Source organism: Kryptolebias marmoratus, linkage group LG24 (genome assembly GCF_001649575.2).
Source record: "Kryptolebias marmoratus isolate JLee-2015 linkage group LG24, ASM164957v2, whole genome shotgun sequence".
Classification (NCBI taxonomy): domain Eukaryota; kingdom Metazoa; phylum Chordata; class Actinopteri; order Cyprinodontiformes; family Rivulidae; genus Kryptolebias; species Kryptolebias marmoratus.
Genome location: NC_051453.1, coordinates 15,359,700 through 15,380,382, shown reverse-complemented (window position 1 = coordinate 15,380,382; position 20,683 = coordinate 15,359,700). Strand labels below are relative to the sequence as shown.

Genomic DNA, 20,683 nt, shown 5'->3' with positions numbered 1-20,683 from the left:
ACCAGCTCCATTCACAACTTCATCTAATGCATCTAATAAAAATCTTTAGATGCAGTGCAGTACATGCATTAACCAGATCAAGCTGCATACTGTATATTCATTAACCAAAACCTTAGAACTTTATTATTTCACATTTTGAACTAAGATCTGTAGTGATGCTATGTAATAGAAATATAGTGTGCAACTATGCATAACCTTATTTTTAAGATCTGACCAAAAAGCTCAAAACTCTGGCATAAAAGGCAGCAGGCATAATGATTTCCTTCAAAGAACTCTAGGTCTTTGATTCTTTAATTATAAGTTTTTGTTATGATGAATTATGGTGGCAAATATTCCATTGCTGACAATCAAAACATCCTTCTTGATACAACAAAGCTGTTTTGAAGTCCATGGAAAGCAGATTTAAGATTAGAAGACACAATTTTACTTTTTCCTTAACAGAGTCCAAATATTTATCATATTCTGTTTCTCCTCAAAACAAACCTATGAATCATAAAGCCACTACAAAATTGCAAATGAGACATTTCGTGCATGCTGAAAGGCTTAAAAGACAATCAAAAAAGATCCGAAAAGCTTTTAATTTTTCTATTGCCTCTTAGATGTGCCATGTGAATCTGCATATGTCAAAAAGAGAACAAGTCAGAGCCAGAAAGAGAGAAACAAACAGAGAAATAAGCAACAAAATGCTGCCTAGATTTTTTTTCCCTCCATGCTCTCCTTAACCCCTGCTGCTCCAGAAATAGCTCTGCAGCCCAGCAGACCTCATAACTGCTAAAAAATCAATAGCTGCAATGTGACTGGGCTGACAGAGTATGGTGGGGTGAAGGATTGTTTCAGTTGTAGTAAATGTGCCTTTTGCAGTAAGGATAAGAAATATTTGTTTTGCATTTAAAAATAAAAAAGTATCATGGTGAAATAGAGAAACTGTGATAATGGTGGCTTGTGAAAATTAATTAGTTGTTAAGCAAAATGGGCTAATTCTTTCTGGTTGCAAAAAGTCTTCCATTCCTGTTTCTAATTATGTCAAAATGAACATTTTCGGGGTTTAGTTTGTCGACTGGACAGAACAACACACGTGGAAGCATCTTCTTGAACGATGAAACACCTGAAAGCTTAAGTTTGTCCCACTAGATAAAAGACCAATAAAAAACCTTCAACATGATATGGGGTATGAGAGGCGAGACAGACCAGTGGAATGGATATAGCTGCTGTTTAATGTGATTTGCACCGTGTCTCAGTTCTGTGAACTCCGCTCAGTTTAAGATACCTAATAAAGTGTTTATAGCTTGTGCAGAAGAAAATGGTCTGTGGATGAAGTGACAGAGGAGAGGAGATGGGGGGTATAGACCCAAACCATGTAGGGAATTGACCACTTCTTTTTATTTAAGTGCAGGTGGAATAGAGAATTAGAAATTGTATATCATATATTTAAGCTTCTTTCTGCATTAGTAAAATCTTAAAGATGCAGTCTGTGTTGCAGAAGCTACCGAGGTGTTGAGCTGATCTTATTGTCATAAACCTGCAACTCTCTGAGCATGAAGGGATGGAAGCACAAATTGAATTTCTTTCTATAATCTTATTCTTAAGCAAAGAACGTGGAGTCCTGGAGTTCCATATCCACCTGTGATGTCTCCGACTTTCTGTGAATAGAGGGTGTTATTTTCTACTTCCAGTAGATGTGAGGTGAATGGAGTTTTTTTTTTTTTTTTTAAATCAGTTCACCAACCAGCTATACTATCATGTACTAAATGGGCTAAGGCTGGTAAATTTGACTGTTTGCAGTCATTTTACCGAGTTGGGAACTTACTTCAGCAAATACTGAAAAAAATCATATTCCAACAGCAGATCTCAGTCCTGCACGACAGTGATATATTACTTTGTTCAAGAACATTCTCCTTCTGCTCTCAAGTAATTGCATTTAGATTTCACCACCTGCAGGGCTGGTAGAAGATTCTGCGTTGTAAACAAAGCAAAAAAATGCAATTATATGGTTCTGAAAATGCACCCAACAGAACTTTTAGAGTAGAGAAGGCCCTTTACTGTTTGAGACAAAAACAGGAGGAAAAGATGAAAGACAAATCACACATCGACAGAAGTTGTTAGTCTTGCAAATAAAAAAGAAATAAAATGAACGTAGATGAGCAGATCATTTCGATATGTTTTTTTTAAAGTTCAAGTGCCCCTGGAAGTGCTGCAGCTAAATGCACTTCAACACAAGACAAAGAAACACAGAAACACACTTTCGCACAATGTTAAAAATAGAAAATAAGGTGGCCTTTCCTCACCCGCTTTCTGGATGACAGTTTTCCAGACCCTCTTGTTGTTTGCACTTTAAACTTGTCTTTGCATTAAAACTGGGAGTGCTGATTTAATGAAAAAACAATTCAAACACATTTACACATGCAACTAGAATAAATGGAATTCAATCATTTAGGGCAACATTAGAATAAAACATTTTTGACTAACACTCATTCCATTACAGAGGCAATTTCAAAATTATCTACATTGCTATTTTTACCATCTTGGGTATAGTATATAGATTGTTCAGAAATTGGTATTCATCATCTTACTTTTCTTAAAACTTATCTTGAGTTCCTTTTAGATTTGTCATAGTCAAGCTCTGGTTTTTATCTCCAGTTAAGGGTTATCTTGTTTTCAGGATTCATGTTTTGTATTCCTGAGTTTCATTATTTCGTTTTTGTTTTGTACCTGGTTGTTTGTTTTGTTTTGTTTTACCAAGTTTTTTTACCTTTGCACATTTGGTAACTTTACTTCCTGTTTCTGTCTCAGTTTGTGATCAAATGTTGAAAACCTCTTTCAGTACGAAAACAATCATAATGCTGCAATGCTCTTAATACTCACCAAATAGGGTTTTGCTTATTGTTTTCTGCACCCCTGACATGCTCTTTGTGTCTTCACTACACCCCATTCATCAGCAGTAGATTCCCATGACATTATACCATAAGCCCTGCACTGGCAAGGCTCTCTGACAACCATGACCTTATCATGATCACCAGTCGCAGCCTGGGTAAGAGGCCAGAGTAGTCAATACTCTTCATGCTCCACACAGGATCTCAATATGCCACCACTATGGGGATAAACCACCACAACCCTGCTACAGAAATTTTGTGCATGCTCAGAGCCTTCCAATACCTACTAAAGTTCACCATGCATAATAGGAAGCCTACATTGTTCTTTACCCTCCCTTGACATTCGGGTCAAATTGACCCAAAGTCATAAGGACTTCTCTACCTCTCTTCAGTTACAAGAGCTTCAGGAGGGTTAAGATGTCACCAAAACCCTGCAAAGACCACCCCACGTTTTGGCTGATTTTCATAGTGGGAATGTCATTCAGTGTGAAGAGGCCCTTATATTTGTTCATATTATTTTAGTTTTTACTCATCTTGTATTAAAGTGTTTTGGATATCATGACTGCTTTCCGCCTGCTGCCTCTTTGCGCTTTCATTTGGGTCCTTCATCTACCATCATTCTCCACCAAACAGCAATCAGTTTTAACCCTAAGAGCCAGAAGTCCCCTCTATCCTTCAGCAAGCCTTCCTTAAAGCTATTTACATCAAATTATTTTGCATTATTCATGGCCAGAATTTACTGCTCCTACCAACTAATGGTATCATCTAAAGTGTACTGCAATTTTGTCTTAAGACAAGACATGGCTTATCCATGTTGGAGCATAGACAGTTTGAACAAGAACTGATCAGTGAGAGACAGTTAATCAGAATTTGACAGCAGAAAAATTATTTTACTTGTGTTTTTTTAGATAACAAAGTATCCATCAGCCATATTATTGTTGTTGTTGTTGTGTGCTACCTCAATATCATAAAGCAATTGCATTATGCGATAATACTGTGAAAGCAGCTTTAAGAAGCTACAGACAATTTAACTTCAGATGTTTGGTCATGCAGCTGCAGCTTCAGTCTGTGTGCAACAGTAGCTAGTTTGGCTGTGCTACCTGTGCAATAAGGAGTAATTGAAAGGTCTGACCATATGTTCTGCAGGTGGACCTGAGATGGATGGAGCTCTCAATCACTTCTTCTGATGGATAACTTCTTTGCTTTCAGATGCAGCAGGTAATTAGGCTTGGCCAAGTACTCCGTCTCTGTTGGCCTCCTTGTCTGTATTCTGCCTGACCTGATCAGAAATAATGCCTCACGAGCTGCTGCTAGTCAGCTCGACTAATGAGATCGCCAGTTACTTTACTAAAGTGGTTGTAGTGGAGTTCATTTTTCTGTTTTGCACATATGGTTACATTTTCAAACACTTAGGTATCTTTTCTTTAAAGCTTTGTAATATTACTAATTGTTATCATTTGTGCACATTAACTATATCCCTCCTGTCTTCTCGCTTTCATGTGAGCCAATCTTTTTTATTACAGCTTTTACAAAATACATCTGGTTGCATAATATGCCTTGCACTGGTTTAAACATGCCGAAATGAAAGCACACTTTTCCTATTGAACGGTTCTACAGAGCTGTAGAGAGGTTGGGAGGTGGGAATATTTGAGAAAAAGGAGCTGTTGAAGGTCTACTGATGGGCTAATTCAATTTTAGAGAACACAATGGACCCAAAAACTGATTTAAAAAAAAAGGAAAATTGAAATTCTGTGTAGTGTAGCACCTGTCTTGTGAGTTCCTCTCCTGTGTAGTGGGTGTGCTTGGGAGAGGAAGCTGAGACCAAAGGAGATGGCCACATTATTGTGGCGCCTACTATGAGGAGAGTTAAACGTGAAAGTGTTTGAAATGTATGTGGAAAGCACTGAAATGAAAATCAGGGATGCTTTCATGGCTGGCTTTGGAATCCATTCACACAGGCACTTAATTGGTTTTGGCCAGATTGAGTGGGAGAACAGGTGGGGATCGAGTGAATCGACCCAGACATTGATGCTGTTGCCTTGGAGATGGACTAAGAGCTCCTGAACCCTAAGACTACATACTGCCAGTCCTTAGACTCCAACCCCCCACTAACCTCTGCTCAACAACCCCCACAAAAAACACCTCCCATTCACACATGCCCATCCTCCACCCCTATTATTTCTTCATCTTTCAGACCATCAGCTGCGCCACCCCTCTCTGTGCAACGCTCCAATTACAAACCTGCCTGCACAGATTAAAAAGGAGGCAGGGAAACACTTCCACATACAAATACATGCCAACACACAAATAGTGCTCATGGAAGCCAATAATACATCTAATCCCATCAACCTGCACACACAAAGATCTGCCTTATGCACATCACCTGGCTGCTCCACTCTACAGCATTAACACCTTACCTGGCACTCTCAGTGACACATACATAAAAGACATTGTCAACTCATCAGGACTACACACAACAACCCCCACAGCGCTCTGAGCTGTCTGTCACATTCACAAAGGAACAACAGGCCATAATGAGAGTGAGATCTCCTAATTAAAGGTGCTCCCTTTTTTAAATGTCGTAGAAACAATTAGCCAGGATTCAAATAGGTAATTTTTCACAGAAATCTGAATGATTTTCTAGATTGTATAGCTCCTTTTATAGCACCAACTCCAATAATGTAGAAGGAAAGCTATTTTAATCCCCCATCATTCAGTTTTTTTGATCAATATGTACATTATTTGTGAGTATCTACTTTGTGCTTTAAAATATAATTAATTTACTCTTTTTCTACTCAGTCAAAAGCGTATTATGTCATTTTCATACTATAAAACAACAAATAAATGGTAAGTTCTTTACAATTAATACAGCAAAGGTTTATGCTCATTTATGGCATTGAACTGAAAAGGTGCAATCATATCAGCTAAAACATACATAAATAAGGATGTAGAAAGTGACTCGATTACCTTCTATTGTCCAAAACTGAAGCCAAAATCTCCAGTTTATGTGTGCTGGCATGTTGTATTTTTGGAGCCAGAGACTGGGACCTGGGGCTCCACCTTCAATACAAATGCCCCACTTAGACAGCCTCCCAGTTTTGTTTTTCAGTCTCCATTCATTTATATGGAGTTACCATACTTAAAAATTGTGCTACAGCCAGCCTACTTGGGGGTACTTGCAATTTCAGTCCTGTCTCTAGTTATAATATATGTTGATGGTTTGAAAACTCTAAACGTCCTGAAAATGCAGCATTTTGTTGCACCAAAACTTAGGTATATGTCAAATTATGGTATACAAAGAAGGAGTGCCTGCTCTTGTTCCAGAACAATCCACAAGTTTTTGTTAATTCTACCATGAGTTGTCCCTGGAACTGAAGTGCAGCTTTAAACAATGGAGAATCTATAATGCAAACGGCTGAGAGGAGACAGCCTAAAGACCGGGAGAGGATGCACAGAAAGCAGTGTACTAATAGGGGCATTAAAGCTGATAGCTGAGCGCAGCTTAAAGCTAATCACAGACTGATTATAGTTTGGGTTTTTTTCTTTTCCAATGTCTTTTTCTTAGAAAGCCAGATTGCTTCTTCAGGGCTACAATTATAAATGCAGCACAAAAACCAACGGTTGTGTTTTTGTTTTGACTGAAACTGGACTCTAAAGCAACACCTCTGATCCAGCTGGACCTGCTAAAATCTTTCTGTTCAGACAGAGCTCACTGCACAATCTGAGTGCCTTGGTCTTGTGGCTCATATCCAAACTCAACAATGACACTCTGCTCCCTAAACCCTTGTCTCAGCTGGAGCTTTAACAACAGCCAAAGGTCAGTACAGAAGAACCGAAGAAACTGTGGATGCAGGCAGGTGTGAAGACATCACAAAACAAGAAGCCACAGAAATCTGCTCAAAAACAACAAATCCTGCTCCCCTTCAGCTTGCTTCAAATTCTGACATCTAAAAGAAGCTAGCACTGCACTGCATCAAGAACAACCAGAATGTGCCACAACTTTGTACGATTGCGCACATCGTGGAACCTGCTGTACACACATCGTTTTCATGTTTACCCCAAAGCTGCCACCTGCCGCACCATTATAGTGCTCTAATTTATTTTCATGTCATTTTCCCTAATCAGAATTTACTTTATTCCTTGCTCCATCTGCATTCTATTTTATTTATTTCATTCATGCTGCTCTGTTTCCTCAATTGAACCTCGGGGATAAATAAAGTTTTCTGGATCTGACGTCATTCCTCCAGTAACAAGACTGCCAAACTCCCGACACTTATCTGGAAAAGAGGAACACAGTTTTGCTTTAGTATGTGTTGCATGACAAATAAAATTCCTTGATACTTGATTAATGTGCATCTAAAATGTTAATTTTTTAAGCTGCTGAGGATCTTAGAGCTCGCAGGTATTGGTGTAAGCTGATTGTGGGGTGTTTTTGTTTTAATATGAATGATGAGATTTAAATTTGGATTCCAATTCACATAAAGTGAGTTGCTCCCATTTACACTGTAGCAACAACATTCAGCCTCAGGAGCCTTGAAGAAACTGCTAAAAAAAGGATCTTTTTTTTTTTTGTTATGCTATGACTTTGAGTCTATTTGTTGCTTTTTGACTCAAATGACATCAAATGGTCAGAGTGTATTGCCTCTTTTTACCCTGAGTAAAGGGAGGGTGTGAAGCGTTGCTGCTCATGTTTACAAGGTGTGTTCCTGTGGATAAAGTGAGACACACCAAATAAAAATATAAGTTTGGCTCATGCACTGGAGAACATACAATGAGGACTGGCTTTCTTTGTTTCCACAGTTTGATCTTAAAAACAGGCAAAAAAAATAAAAATAAAAATAATAAAAAAAACAGCCTTGTGTTTGACTTCAGAAAACAAGCACCAGTCTTAAATGTCTTTGCTGTATAACTGGTGTGAAAATCCACCAAGGCCTTTTAAAAAAAAATGTCACAGATTTTCCAGTGCAGCCAATTCCTCCTCGACTGCTTTATTCGCCTTCTACAACCTGATCCTGCACATTCCAGGGAAAATTCCTTGAACCACAAAATCCCCTGCTATTCCTCGGGACAAATCTCAGTGACCTCGCCATAAAATGATACGCTTGAGTGTCTCATCACGCTGCGGTCTCCTGTGAGGCGTGCCATAGCTCTTCAGTCTTTACTACAGGCTCAGATAGCAGAGGCCAGGTGTACAGTTGAGGTTGTGGGATTACAGATGGAGTGGGGGTGATCGAAGCATGTCCTTTGGGCCTTAAATCACACCACGAGCATGCAGGGATTCAAACTGCTGATGCATGAAGTAGTGGAAGGTATACTTCACGAGCCTTGCCCATCATAGAGCTGCACACAGTCAGTGTTCAAGAGCCTGGGGGAACAAAAAGCCTTGTTGTTCTGAAATGCTGCCGTCAGCTATACTATTTACTGGATTAACCATACACTCGTGTTACAGTCTGGACATCATTAACCAGGTATTATGTTTCTGTGTTTTGCCTCAGTAAACAGATTGTGAAATCCAACTGACAAAAATTTGATATTCTTTTCATTTTGTATGACTTATTTTCTCTATCATTCTATATTCAAAGTGTGTCAGAATCTTAAAGACAACACTCAGATTAAGATTTTTGTGGAAAAAAATGAATATGTAAATATATAAGTAGCTATACATTTTGTAAATAAATAAAATAAAATAAATGTAGGGGTTGAGCACAAGTGTGTCATGCTGAGCTCAGTTAACTGTTTGGGTTACAATTTTACAGATTGGAGTTAAATTACTTGAGATTAAGTATTCAGTAAATTTTATATACAAGAGCAGTTTTGTTCCACATATGATGAAGGAACTTGAAAAGCCAAATGTAGCTGCTCCGATTACCATATATTTTTGTTTATCTAATCTGGAGTATTGCAACTCCCTTGTGACAGAGGCAGGGTCGTGGTTTTCTTTGCTACAAAGGAATACAATCTACTCAGTTTGATCAATATTCTGATAAATAGGGGTTGAAACTGTGCAGTTTTTTTATCTGAATTTGGAAAATATGCTCCTAAAATAAACAAAAGTAGCATTTCTTGAAGGAATCACATTGCCTGCTTCCTTACATGTCAAATTTTTAAACAAAGGTCTCGGTCGATCTGTTAGCACTCAGGGTTTGTGTTACACACGAGTCTCAGCTACTGCCACTCCAAATTTGAGCTCAATAGCTGTAAAACAGACAGAGTTAAAGCTTTTTTTCTGTCTGCTAAGGTCAAGTAGCTGAAGTGGCCATCTTGAGTTGGGTTCGACTCCGAAATGTAATCGGATCTAATCTAATGATCAGTTTCTGGGAGTTTCATTAAAATCTGGCTGACATTATGCAGAAAGGCAATTACATGATCACCCATCGCCATAAACGGTGGTTGATCATGATGATGATCATCTTCCTTGTTAGATGACTTTGAGCCTTTTCTGTTCATATTAGCCGGCTAATTTAAGCTTCATAGATAAAAGATATGCTAATTCTTAAGATGCAAAAAGTAGATTCAGTGAAGGAGATAAAGTTTGGAATGGAGGAAGACGTGTACACAGTAAGCCTAAGAGTAGAGATTTGCCGTGTGTTCAGTGTCAAGACTTTGACATGGTTTAGGTAGCAAGCATTAGTGTGACTTGATATGTCAGTCACTTTTGTGTTTTCCTCCCACACACACACTCTTCATCAGTGTTATCAGTCTGAACAGGGATGAAGCCCTGACTCCAACCCTGACCAGCACCTGCTTGTGAGAGCAAGATTTCCTCCTAATCTGTGCATCTGACAAACCTGAGGCAGTCATCGGCATCCAGTCCCACTATACCTGCATGCGCCGCATCCCTCTGCACCACATTAACTGCCCAACCATGTGATGCAGACAGAACAGCTGCTATTCCAGGAAGACAGACAAGCTCTACAGGTTTGTATTTGAAAATAATTTACCTTTTTTCTCATCACTATGACATAAAATTTGACTTCCATACGCTGATTAGTTCTGTCTCACCTACAGCCAACAGTGACATATTTTATGTCATGGCTAATAATGCACAAACTGGCAAGTTTTTCCAATATAATCCATTCTGTGTAAGTCAAATTGACACGCAGGCTGCTCAACACATAAAGTAGAGCGACACAGACAGTAAAATCACTGCCATAAACACTGCAAGCGCAAATCTCACAATTTGTTCCAATGATCTGGATAATGTGTGTGTATGCGATGAGTGTGTTTACAAGGAACCAGCTAAACTGAACAATTTTCCCCCTTAAGCACTCATATGATTCAATATTCTGCTGATTTACACTTTTCTGATCAATAGCCCATAAGTGAAACATTGTTAAAACACAAACAATGCCTCTTTCTCACAACAGGAAAGTAGATGATGAGCTACAACTTCATTTCCACCAAAACAAACCTGCTGGAACAGCAATACTGGCTTCAGTGCTTCACCAAAATCAGAGCAGCCATTTTTCATGTAGTTAGTTGTGAAATTATTTGCAACATTTCATTTTCATTTTATTTAGGAAGCAATTGAAGCAATGTGATATTAACTAATGAAATCACTTGTTTTTGTGAAAATGCAGAGTGGATGCTCAGTGCTGGATGGCAGGTGAAATTTGTTGAAGAAAGTGAAACTAAGTTGTTAAAGTTAAAAGAAGAAGAATACTAGTTAACAGTAGCAAACAGTAGCTAAAAGCTAAATGCAGCAAAGGGCTAACTAAAAGATAAAAGTTTGTAGCTACAAGTAGCATAAAAAGACAAATAAAGCAAGTATATGGAAGCAGATTTGAAAGAAAATGCTTTTGAAGGAACTGAAAAGATCTCATAGTATTTCTATAGGAAATGTTTGTAAAGAAAGTTAAATACTTTCAAAAGTATAAAAGTTTACATAACCAAAAGTCATAGCATTAATCTCCTGAATGAGCTAAACATTATGACATATGAATGGTTAAAATAGCAGAAACTATATAGAAGTGTGCAAAAACAAAACACCAAGCTGATCGTCACTAGTGTGTCTTAAAGGTAACACCTGATCCATAATTCTTCACCACCATTTTAGATTTTTTCTTTACTTTTTCATTTAATCCTTCAGTATTTATGTAAACTCTTTGTACAATGTATGTTGTGATGTCATTTATCTTTATTTATTTATTGATAGTTATAATATTTTGATGCAGCTCAGACAGCCTGCATGCAAAGTTGTCTCTGTATAAAAAAAGGTTTTTCTATGTTTTTTTTTTTTTTTTTACAATTAATCTTTGTGTGTACTCTGAAATATTATTATTGCTTTTCTAGTTTCTAGTTTGTTTGTTTTTTAGCTCAACATAGTTATTGTAGTCCTTTTATATTTCTCTGTTTCCTGTGCTCAGTTTTGCACTTATGTATTCACTCAAGCTCCCATGTTAAGCACTTCTAAACCTCGGGAAGAAACTGAGCCCACTCAGTGTTGTTGATGAAATCCAGCCCTCCTCCATTGTGAGCATTTGCATCACGACTCGTTTTCCTTTGTGATGAAGGTGGAGGAACATATTGAGCAAATGCTTTGCTTTTTAATAACTTAATTAGAGAAAATGTCGCTTAAAAACTGGAGCAGAAAATTCCAGCGTGGAAATGAGCGAGAAGCTGTGCCAGGCAGCGGCTCTGCCTGGGCTCAAGATCTTGATAATTGCTGCAGCAGTCGACAGATGTGCCTCACGTTTCTACCCATTTCCTGCTTTATTAAAATTAGTTGGCCCCCAAGAACACCAAATGTTGTCTTCCTAAACTAAATGATTTACGACCGCTAAGGGCCGCCGTGTCATTCTAATTCACGGCAATTTATAAAGGATTCTGTCTGAAGCTTTTACGGCTATGATCAGCAACTAATTTGTTCCAAAAAAAGGACAAATGCAAAGTTGCTGAGGAAGTTTTACATGAATTATATACAGGCTCAGTCCACACAGTGAATACAGATGAACAGACATAATTCAGAACAACTGGATCCTTCTCTCGTTCGTTTTTTATTTATTTATTAGTATTATTATTATTTTATTTTACTTTTCAGCAAAATGTCAGTCAGACATTAATAGGTTGGCTGCAGTATAACTTTTTAGTCCTGCCCCTCCATGTAAACAAACGGGACGTTTTCCTGACTAATGCACTGTTTTTCAGGTCTTGACTTGTTTTTTTTTGTTTTTTTGTGATGCTCCTAGTATTTACTTTGCTGTTATATATTCAAATATCCCTTTATGTTTATATATGTTTAGTGTAGAAAACAAGTTGGAAAAGTGTGTAGGCGGGACTTGAGGCTCATTTCAAAAAGTCACGGAGGGCAAACTCACAATGAATACTGAGTTAAAACTCCAAAATTAGCAGTTTTAAATTAGCTGCCTATGTTACCATGCATACATAAATCAGTATGTTACCGTAGTAAACAATCAGGATTAGGGCCAGCGTTAGTTTGATAAGGTTTAGTTTGGTCCTTGGTTAAAGAATATTTCTGCTGCAACCTTTTTTTTCTTTATAAAAAGCATGTTTTTATATATAAATAATATGTTCAATTAAAACCAATAATGAAATAAAATAAAATGTTGTCCTCTAATGTTGGCTGTGAGCTGACATCCTAGAGACCCCTCTGGTTGCCTGGCAACCACAGTCAGTCTCTAACATTTCCTGTAATGAACACAATAAAGGCACACGAGCAGGTTCTCAGTACCAGCGGCCCACTCGTGGCCCACCTTGGCATCATTAGCGGCCCACATGGGCACCCTTTAAAGGGTCCAAACGACAGCTCATCGCTCACCCATGAGAGGCCCTCGTGAGACTGGAACCCAGGTGGGCACCAACATGGCTCCAGTCCAGGAAATTAGTTTTGTCATGCAAATTAACGAGCACCTGGCAAGTTAATTGATGAGGCAGCAGATCTGACTAACAGCTTTACAAACCTTTAAAGGTGTTCACCAACCAGGCAAAACATTAAACTACTGACTGGTGAAGTTGAACTCTGATCATCTTGTTACTGTACAGTTTTCTGCATTCAGATGTTAAATTGTTGGTATTGTCCTTACATTCATCTAATTATGGCCCGCTGCAGAAAGGCAACAGTCAGGCAATAATGTTTTTGCCCGTGTCTGGGTGTGTGTTTATCTGTCTGTTGTTTGAGCAAAATATCTCATGAACCACTGGGTGGATTTTAATGAAAATCTCAGAAAGTAATCATTGGATGTACCTCTGCAACTGATTAACTTTTGGAGTCAATCTAAATCAAGATGGCTGCCACAGCTGGTTGACCTCAAAAAACACTAAATGGCTACAAATCAGTCAATTCTGCCAATACTGAGCTAAAGTTTGGTGTGGTAGTAGATGAGACTAATTCATTACGCATACGCCAAGTGCTAAACATTGTGCAACATCTTTGAGTAAAATTTTAGCATTACCTGTTGGCGACAACCCTGTTTGTCTGTTAGCAAAATAACTCATGAACCACTAGTCAGATTTTAATGAAAATCTCAAAAAGTAAATATTTGGTATACTTCTGCAACTGATTAAGATTTAGGATCAACCCAATTTCAGATAGCCGCCACAGCTAATCAAAATGAGCAAACACAAAAATATCTAGAACTCAGTCAGGTTTAAAGATGTTGACCTAAAATTTGGTGTGATAGTAGCTGAGAGTCATTCACAACACATACTCTGAGTTGGACATCTCACAATATTGCATGAAACTGCGCATCACATTATTTTCAAGGTGGAGAGTGATACGCATTGCTTCAAGTACTGCTAGTCCTTTAATTCCCGGCGAGCATTTTTAACGTTGGACCATAAAGTCAAAGAAACAATATAAGAGTGCGTGGGTGTGTTTTTGTGTGTGTTGGAGGGTCTTCTGAGTTGGGGGTGGAGCAGTATTCAGCCCTTATAATACATTCACTCTCCCCAACCCCCCGCTGCACAATTTTCAAGGAGGCTGGTTTTCTTCAGGTTTTGTATTTCAGACCTATTGATTATCTGCTGTGAGGAGACATGGTGACAAAACCTCAGCAAGACTTCTCCATCTGCAATGAACCATGCGTATTGGCTAACTTCTTCCTACACACACACACAGTTTCTCTCCCAGGTTATTGGTTGCCAGGTTATGAAATAGAGATATAGGGATAGGGTCCCTGAAAATGGCCTTAAAAGAGCTGATAATGGTTCCTTTATGGGATTATCCAGTCTGCTGTGAACCAGTGAAACCACCTGCACACTTTTCTTTAAGGTGCCCAATACAATCTCATAAAGTGTGTTTGTTTTTCTACAGAAGTGACTAAAAAAAAGGTCCACAATGGTGACATCCATGGAAGAGATGTTTGGGATGGAAAAGTGTGACGATTTTGATGCATTGATACATATTTATGCTTAGATCTGCTGATTAAAGTATGCAGATAAAAGTGCTTTTCAGAAATGCATATCGATATAATAAAACTACAGGAGTAAACTCTTTCAAACTGCAGCATTTGATATGGTTCAGGATGACATTTTATTTGTTTGATTTATATAATTATATGATTGACTGATTTCTGACTCTGTTTCTTTTAATTTAATTTAGTTTGTTTGTGTAGTGTCAACCAGCAAAAGCCATTCCAGGGCGCAATGCAAAATATATAAATAGAACATAAATAAATAAACAGGTTCAATTCAAATTCAATTCAACTTTATTTATATCCAGTTACATACAGCCCAACTCAATCTATTTTCAATTTAATTCCTTTCAAGACAATTCAATCACAGCTCAATCCAATACAGCCAGAGTTAGATACAAATCCAACTACATAAAAAATGTATCCAGTTATACAATTCAATACAATCAGAATCCAGGAAGGGTTTGTCTAAGGAACCCAGCAGATTTGTTTCCCTTAAAGGTTTTATTGAGCAAATTGATTAAACTTCGAACAATTCATAGTCCACATTATTAACCATGGAGCTTTTTATTACCCTGCCTAAGGTCAGGAATGATTTAACGGTACGTGATCGCCATCTAGCGGCCGGAACAAAAAAGGCCACACACTGACGTCATTGTCGTAAAAACAACACCGCGTGGCTGCAACGCTTTACGGCAAACTGTAGTTCAAAAATGGCTACCTCGTTGATTTGTAGCGAAACACAAAGCAGGTAAATCAACGTAACAGTGTTATTTAATTTGGGAAAACTTATTTAAAGTTTTAAATTGTGGTGTTTGAACGACAGCCTCTCCGTCTTATCTGACATCTTGTCGACCTTGTTAACATGTGTCGGTGCTTTTCTCCCCCCTCATTTCAGAGTGAGTTCAGTGCTGCACAGAGATGTGAAGCAGTACGGGAAAAAATACATGTTCGATAATAATGAAGAAACATGCTGGAACTCAGACCAGGTAAAATAATTTTTAAAAAAACTGTGCCTCTGTACCAGTATTTTTATTGTGCAAGCTATTGTCTCTTTTAATTAAATAATTTGTGTTTGCCTTAGTACATTGTCTGTGACTAACTATTTTATAATTATTTTTGGTTTATTTATGAGCTACTTTATCTTCTGGAATTGTTTTTTATATTTAGAGTGATTTTCTTGTTCATATTCTGTAACGTAATTTTAGAGTTCCTAATACAGACAGTTTATCATACATAGGTTGGAAAATATCAATTGAAAAGTTATATTTTTTTTTATAATCTGTGACATTGAGGCCCTTTTTGTCTTACTTCATCTGTTGCAAAATTCAAACCCACACTTGTGCCAGGTCAACAGTTTATAAAGCTTTACGATGCTTGAGTGAAATGCAGACATATCTGAACAAAGCATGCCTACGTTTGAATGCACACATATTATATTATTCTATTTATTTATTCTGGCTAAATGCATCATTGGATCACTTTTTAACCTTTTCTTGCTGTCTTGTGGGACTGTTCCAGGTTGTAGCATTGGATGACCAAGTCCATCTGTCTAATAATAGTGCTCTACTATATTTGTTTATTTATTTATTTCACCATTTTTTTAGTTAAGATCAGGCTCACATCCAGTCACTGTTTTCCAATTAGTTTGAGAAGTAACCACAGCATTGTAACAAAGTGGGTGTCTTTTTGTTGAATGTTATTGAAAACTAATGAGTAAAAACAGAACAGTTAAAAGGGCCCTTAATGTAGGCCTTACACTACCCTCCGTAACTTTGCTGTGGGTCTTAAATACAAATCCACAGACTGTTTCAAGTGGTGACTGTTGTTGATTCACATAGTTCTCATCTTGCTGCGGAATGTATAAATATTCATTTTTGTAATATGTGTATCTGTAACTGGTTATGTCATGCCTAAAAGAAAGGTTATGTGACTCCATGATTGTGTGCAGGGGAGCAGGTGGGACTTAAAAAGCCTCACATCTCTCGTGCACAGACTTGGGTCCAAAATAACACAACGTGGCAGCTTCCATAAACCAAACCTGCTAGCTTCATTTTCCAGCAACAGAAGGCTTGAAGACACTTGGTTTTTAACATACACAGTCTATGTACAAAGCCTAAATACAAAATAGGTGTTAATCTGGAAATAAATAATTAGTCACAGCTTTATTTTCTGCAGTTAAATGTTATACAGGCCAGGTCACAGTGTGTCATGGTTGATGTCATGTCTCCTTCAGGGTGAGTGTCAGTGGGTGTCGCTGGACTTTCCTAAATCTGTTCGGGTGTCTGAGATCAAAATCCTGTTCCAGGGAGGCTTTTCAGCCAAAACATGCATATTAGAAGGTAAAGCTCAATCAATCATATAATCGTTGCTTTCTTTATATAAACATGAGCTGCTTCTCTAACTTTGGCGTTTCCTATCATGCAGATTATTTTCCCTCTTGTGCTTTCTGCAGGCTGCCTCAGAGAAGGAGACTTCACAGAGATCAGCCAGTTTTACCCAGAAGACAACAACTGTCTTCAGATATCCTTCAATCCCAGAAGAAAACGTTAATTTTATATGTTTTAAACTGATATTTTAAAGGACCTCTCTGTTATTTCATATGCAGCAAACTCTTCATTTTTAGCTGATTTAACTGAATTCCACAGAACTGTTGTTTTACTACATTATCAGTCAGCTATCAAAGATATTTAAAGAAGCTTGCAGCTGCCAGAACACATTGGACTTCCTTTTAATGTTTTAGGCGGTTCATATTAAGCATCAGACAATATTTTTCTCCTCCTGCTTTTCATCGTTACCACCCTGATTTTGGTCTTAACTCCACACCCACAGCTTTCCCATACAGGAGGCCCCCGCAGTGGATAAAGTAAAAATACTGTTTGAGAACGGTGCAGACTTTTTTGGGAGAGTTATTGTTTATTCCTTGGATGTTTTGGGGGAAAAAACCTCATGAACCTTTTTTTTTTCTCTCATTCTCTCGTGAGAGAGGAAATGACCCCCGGGTAACGTAAAGGACGGCGCGGCGACACTTGGAAAACGCTGCCACCTCGTGAACTGATGCAAACGTTGCCTTTTTTGGTCTGAACGCATTCAGCCGCCCAACGGGCAGCGCTTCTTTACATCGCTGAAACAGAAAACGCTGTGATACATCAGTGTTGATTGCAGATTTCATGGATTTGCTGCAATCGTAAAGGTTTTTGAATTTCATATAGCCATCTTTAGACATGAATAATCCATCAGTTAAAAAAATAATTTTATTAAAACTTGTTCACAGAAGTTTGTTTTTTTTAAATTGTTCATCAAACAAATAAAATAAATCTGCAGCACGAGTGTCACACTTTAGTCCTTGTTGTTGCAAAGTGTAATGCATAAAAATCATCGCATTCGTGAGGAATTAGCAGTTCAGAAATCAGGAAATCCAGTCAAACTCTACAGGTTGACGGATCTGTTATGACTGATGTGTTTCTACCATCGGACCCATTTTGACAGCTGCCCGAAAAGTTGAGATGAGCTTAGTTTGAGTACTTTGTCTTTTAAATAGTGTCATGTTGGTGGTTTGTAGAGTTTCAGGATATGATCCTCCAACACTTTCTGAACTAGAAAAAAAAGAAATGTGGGTGTTATTTCTAAAAAATAGAACACATTCATTGTAATGCCACACAGAAAAATGTACACAATTCCTTGTAAAATATTGTAAATTGTTAACAAAATTGTATATTTTCAGAAATAGAAATTGGACGTTAGTGCAGTCAGAATATTTTGACATGATGAAGTTGTATTAAAACTATGATTTTCTGAAACTGGAATAAAACAAAGTAGCTGAACTAATTCTTGGCACAAAAAAGGCTGTTTGCATTTGAAATGCTGGTATGGGAAATAAAAAAGACCTTCAGGGAAAGTGGAACAATGATGCGATTTTAGTTTTAACATACGCTGCATGTACGGCTCAGTGAGTGAACCCAAAGCCAAACGTTTTAGCTGTGCAGTGCAACTTCGTCTCTAGATGGTACAATGAAACATAGCCAACCAGCAGTGCAGATTCATGTTGTGCATTGCTCTCTTTAATACTAGCGGCATTTACGATTATTTTGCAGTTAAACATGAACAAGTGTAATATTACTATACAGGTTTAATGACATAATTTTAAATCTTTTAGGGCTATGACCTAAAGTTTACATCTCACAAAGTTAAAACAATAAAAAATGTTAAAAGGGAAAAGACAGAGTGCTTTAACCCTTTTAGCACCATAATAATAGATATATTTTTTAAAACACCTGGTTTTTCTTGTCTATTTTGTCAATAACTGTCAAAAAAATGGCCTATGTGTGTTTACACCCCTTTTCCAGGAGAAGTAGAACTTTCAAAATATGTCAAGTATTTACCATTCTTATGTAATTAAATACCTAAAACTGTGTTATAAGAAGAAAAGGACAAAAACGTAATTGAATTTTCTTCAGCTTTCTTTTTATAAATTCTGGAAAAATGCAGATTGAACATTTCTGAGATTGCAAAAATCCAATTCAAACTATTTTACAAACAACAGTTTTACATTTCTGGGGCTTTCTGTGTCACCGGTCATCCCCGTGGTTTAAAAAGGGTTAAACTCACCGGAAATAAGATTTGACATAACTATTTAAAACAGCCAAACTGTCACTCTGTAAAAAGGACTCCTGCTAATTTGGTCATTTACCAGCAGACAGATGCAAACAGATTATTACCCCCCAAAAAAAATAAAATCAGAATTTGAACGCACGAGTTATTGAAGTATAATTTACGAAAGCTGTTTGTTATTGTGATTTAATCTGACTGCATAGAGCTGTTTCATTTCTAATTACAGCGCAGGGATTGCCAGTAACTCTGACCAGGATCACGTGCAGCCATTCAACACGTACTTTTTTTGTGTCCAAGTGCAACAGCTAAGGCCATCGGACTGTACCCGGAGTCTGACTCGATGGTCATATCTGCTCCTTTGGCTGAAAGGCAGCATGATAATTAAGACAGAAAGCATTACATACATAGCCTACATTTCCTGTGGATAATACACCGACTACGTACCTAGTAATGCCTCTACACATTTGATGTGGTTTCCTCGTACAGCATAAAGAAGAGGCGTTCCACCATTCTAAGCAAAAATATTCAAACTTTAGTTATATTCAAGTATATGTTTTGTGTTAACAAACCCTAAAGTATGTTTGGTGTCAAGTCATACCCAGTCATAGGTGTTAATGTCCACTCCGTGTCTCAGGAGAGTCTCAACTATGTCCACAAACCCCCCTGAGCTGGCCATTGTCAGGGCACTCTCTCGCTCCCTTGCAATTGTTTTGGGGTCTGCACCCTTTGAAAGACATTTTACGTGCACCTCAGTGAGAATAGGGAACTTTATTTTAATTGCATGTGTGGCTTTTTTGTTGTTGTTGTTGATTCTGCCCGCTCACCTTTTCCAAGAGAAAGTCCACCACTGTTTTCTCTCCAAACGCTGCGGCCCACATGAGCGGCGTGAAGCCTCGCTCATCCTGTCTGCTGAGCAGCGAACTGTCTGCAGGATGAAACGGGACGCTGTAGGAATTTCCAAACGTGAATGCAAAAATGCCTGGAGTTGGATGTCTAACCTTTACTCAGGTGTGCAGCCACTTGTGATACATCCCCCTGAGCTGCCAGCTGATGTATGGACAGAGCTGTTGGGGGAAATTAAATCATTTTAAATCATTCGGACATACAAATACAAGTCTTACAAAAGAACCAGTAGGGCACTTGCCATCTAATGTCGCTGGCCGTACCGTAACCTCATTCCCTCTTTGCTTGTTGGTCAGAGTGGTGGAGTGTTTGAACAGATCATCTTCATCTACATCCAGAGACGCAGGCCATGTTGATGGAGACAAGATATGTACTGTTTAATCACTCTGAGTCTATCCTCCTGGGTGTTACACATACATGGATTAATAAATATGTAAAGAAGGTGACCACATTTGGAAACTTGTGTCAAAAGGAAAACAGTACCACTGGAGTTTTCAGGTCTTGAATTAGAGGAACCTTCAGCAGCGCCTGATGGCTGAATATGTTGTCCGTTTGCTACCTCTTCATCATCTCTGCTCTCCATAATACCTGCAATTAAAAAAAAAACGATAAATGTTGAGAGAGCGGTGACAAAATTAGTAAGTTTATGAAGCAAATAACAATGTCCACTCACCACATCTAGCCTCACAGCCGCATTTCCTTTTGGGAAAACTGAAAGTAAACTGTTTCAGCTGACGCAAATAATCCTACTGTTTTCCTAAGTGTTTCGAGACTATGGCCGACGATACTCGTTAATTAGCCACACAATAAACTAATTATTTCAACAAAAGTAACCAGAAAATGCGTTTGAATCGGCAGCCCGTGTAGCGTTTCAACGCATCTGGCACTTTTTTTTTTCTTCAAGGAAGAACCGTTTGGGACCGTCAA

At 38.1% G+C, this 20,683-nt stretch overlaps 2 protein-coding genes across 3 annotated transcripts; one reads left to right on the top strand and one right to left on the bottom strand.

Annotated features, from left to right (window-relative positions):
- The first annotated feature begins 14,875 nt into the window (after nucleotides 1-14,875).
- On the top strand, nucleotides 14,876-17,577 carry LOC108230588 (nuclear receptor 2C2-associated protein). 2 transcript variants are annotated; one of them, XM_017406930.3, is made up of 5 exons: nucleotides 14,876-14,993; nucleotides 15,141-15,231; nucleotides 16,479-16,584; nucleotides 16,698-16,765; nucleotides 17,073-17,577. In XM_017406930.3, the coding sequence occupies exons 1-5, from the start codon at nucleotides 14,956-14,958 to the stop codon at nucleotides 17,193-17,195; spliced, it is 426 nt and encodes a 141-aa protein (XP_017262419.1). In that variant the 5' UTR covers nucleotides 14,876-14,955; the 3' UTR covers nucleotides 17,196-17,577. The 2 variants fall into 2 exon arrangements, with proteins under 2 accessions (XP_017262419.1, XP_037830214.1); XM_037974286.1 differs by having other exon boundaries at nucleotides 16,670-16,765; nucleotides 17,073-17,114.
- rfxank (regulatory factor X-associated ankyrin-containing protein) lies at nucleotides 17,479-20,653 on the bottom strand. The gene is made up of 9 exons (XM_017406929.3): nucleotides 20,430-20,653; nucleotides 20,240-20,344; nucleotides 19,998-20,084; nucleotides 19,852-19,917; nucleotides 19,678-19,778; nucleotides 19,452-19,577; nucleotides 19,298-19,364; nucleotides 19,135-19,215; nucleotides 17,479-17,838 (listed from the first exon to the last, which is right to left on the bottom strand). Exons 2-9 carry the CDS (start codon nucleotides 20,337-20,339, stop codon nucleotides 17,786-17,788), a joined length of 681 nt encoding a protein of 226 aa, XP_017262418.1. The 5' UTR covers nucleotides 20,340-20,344; nucleotides 20,430-20,653; the 3' UTR covers nucleotides 17,479-17,785.
- Nucleotides 20,654-20,683: the final 30 nt, after the last annotated feature.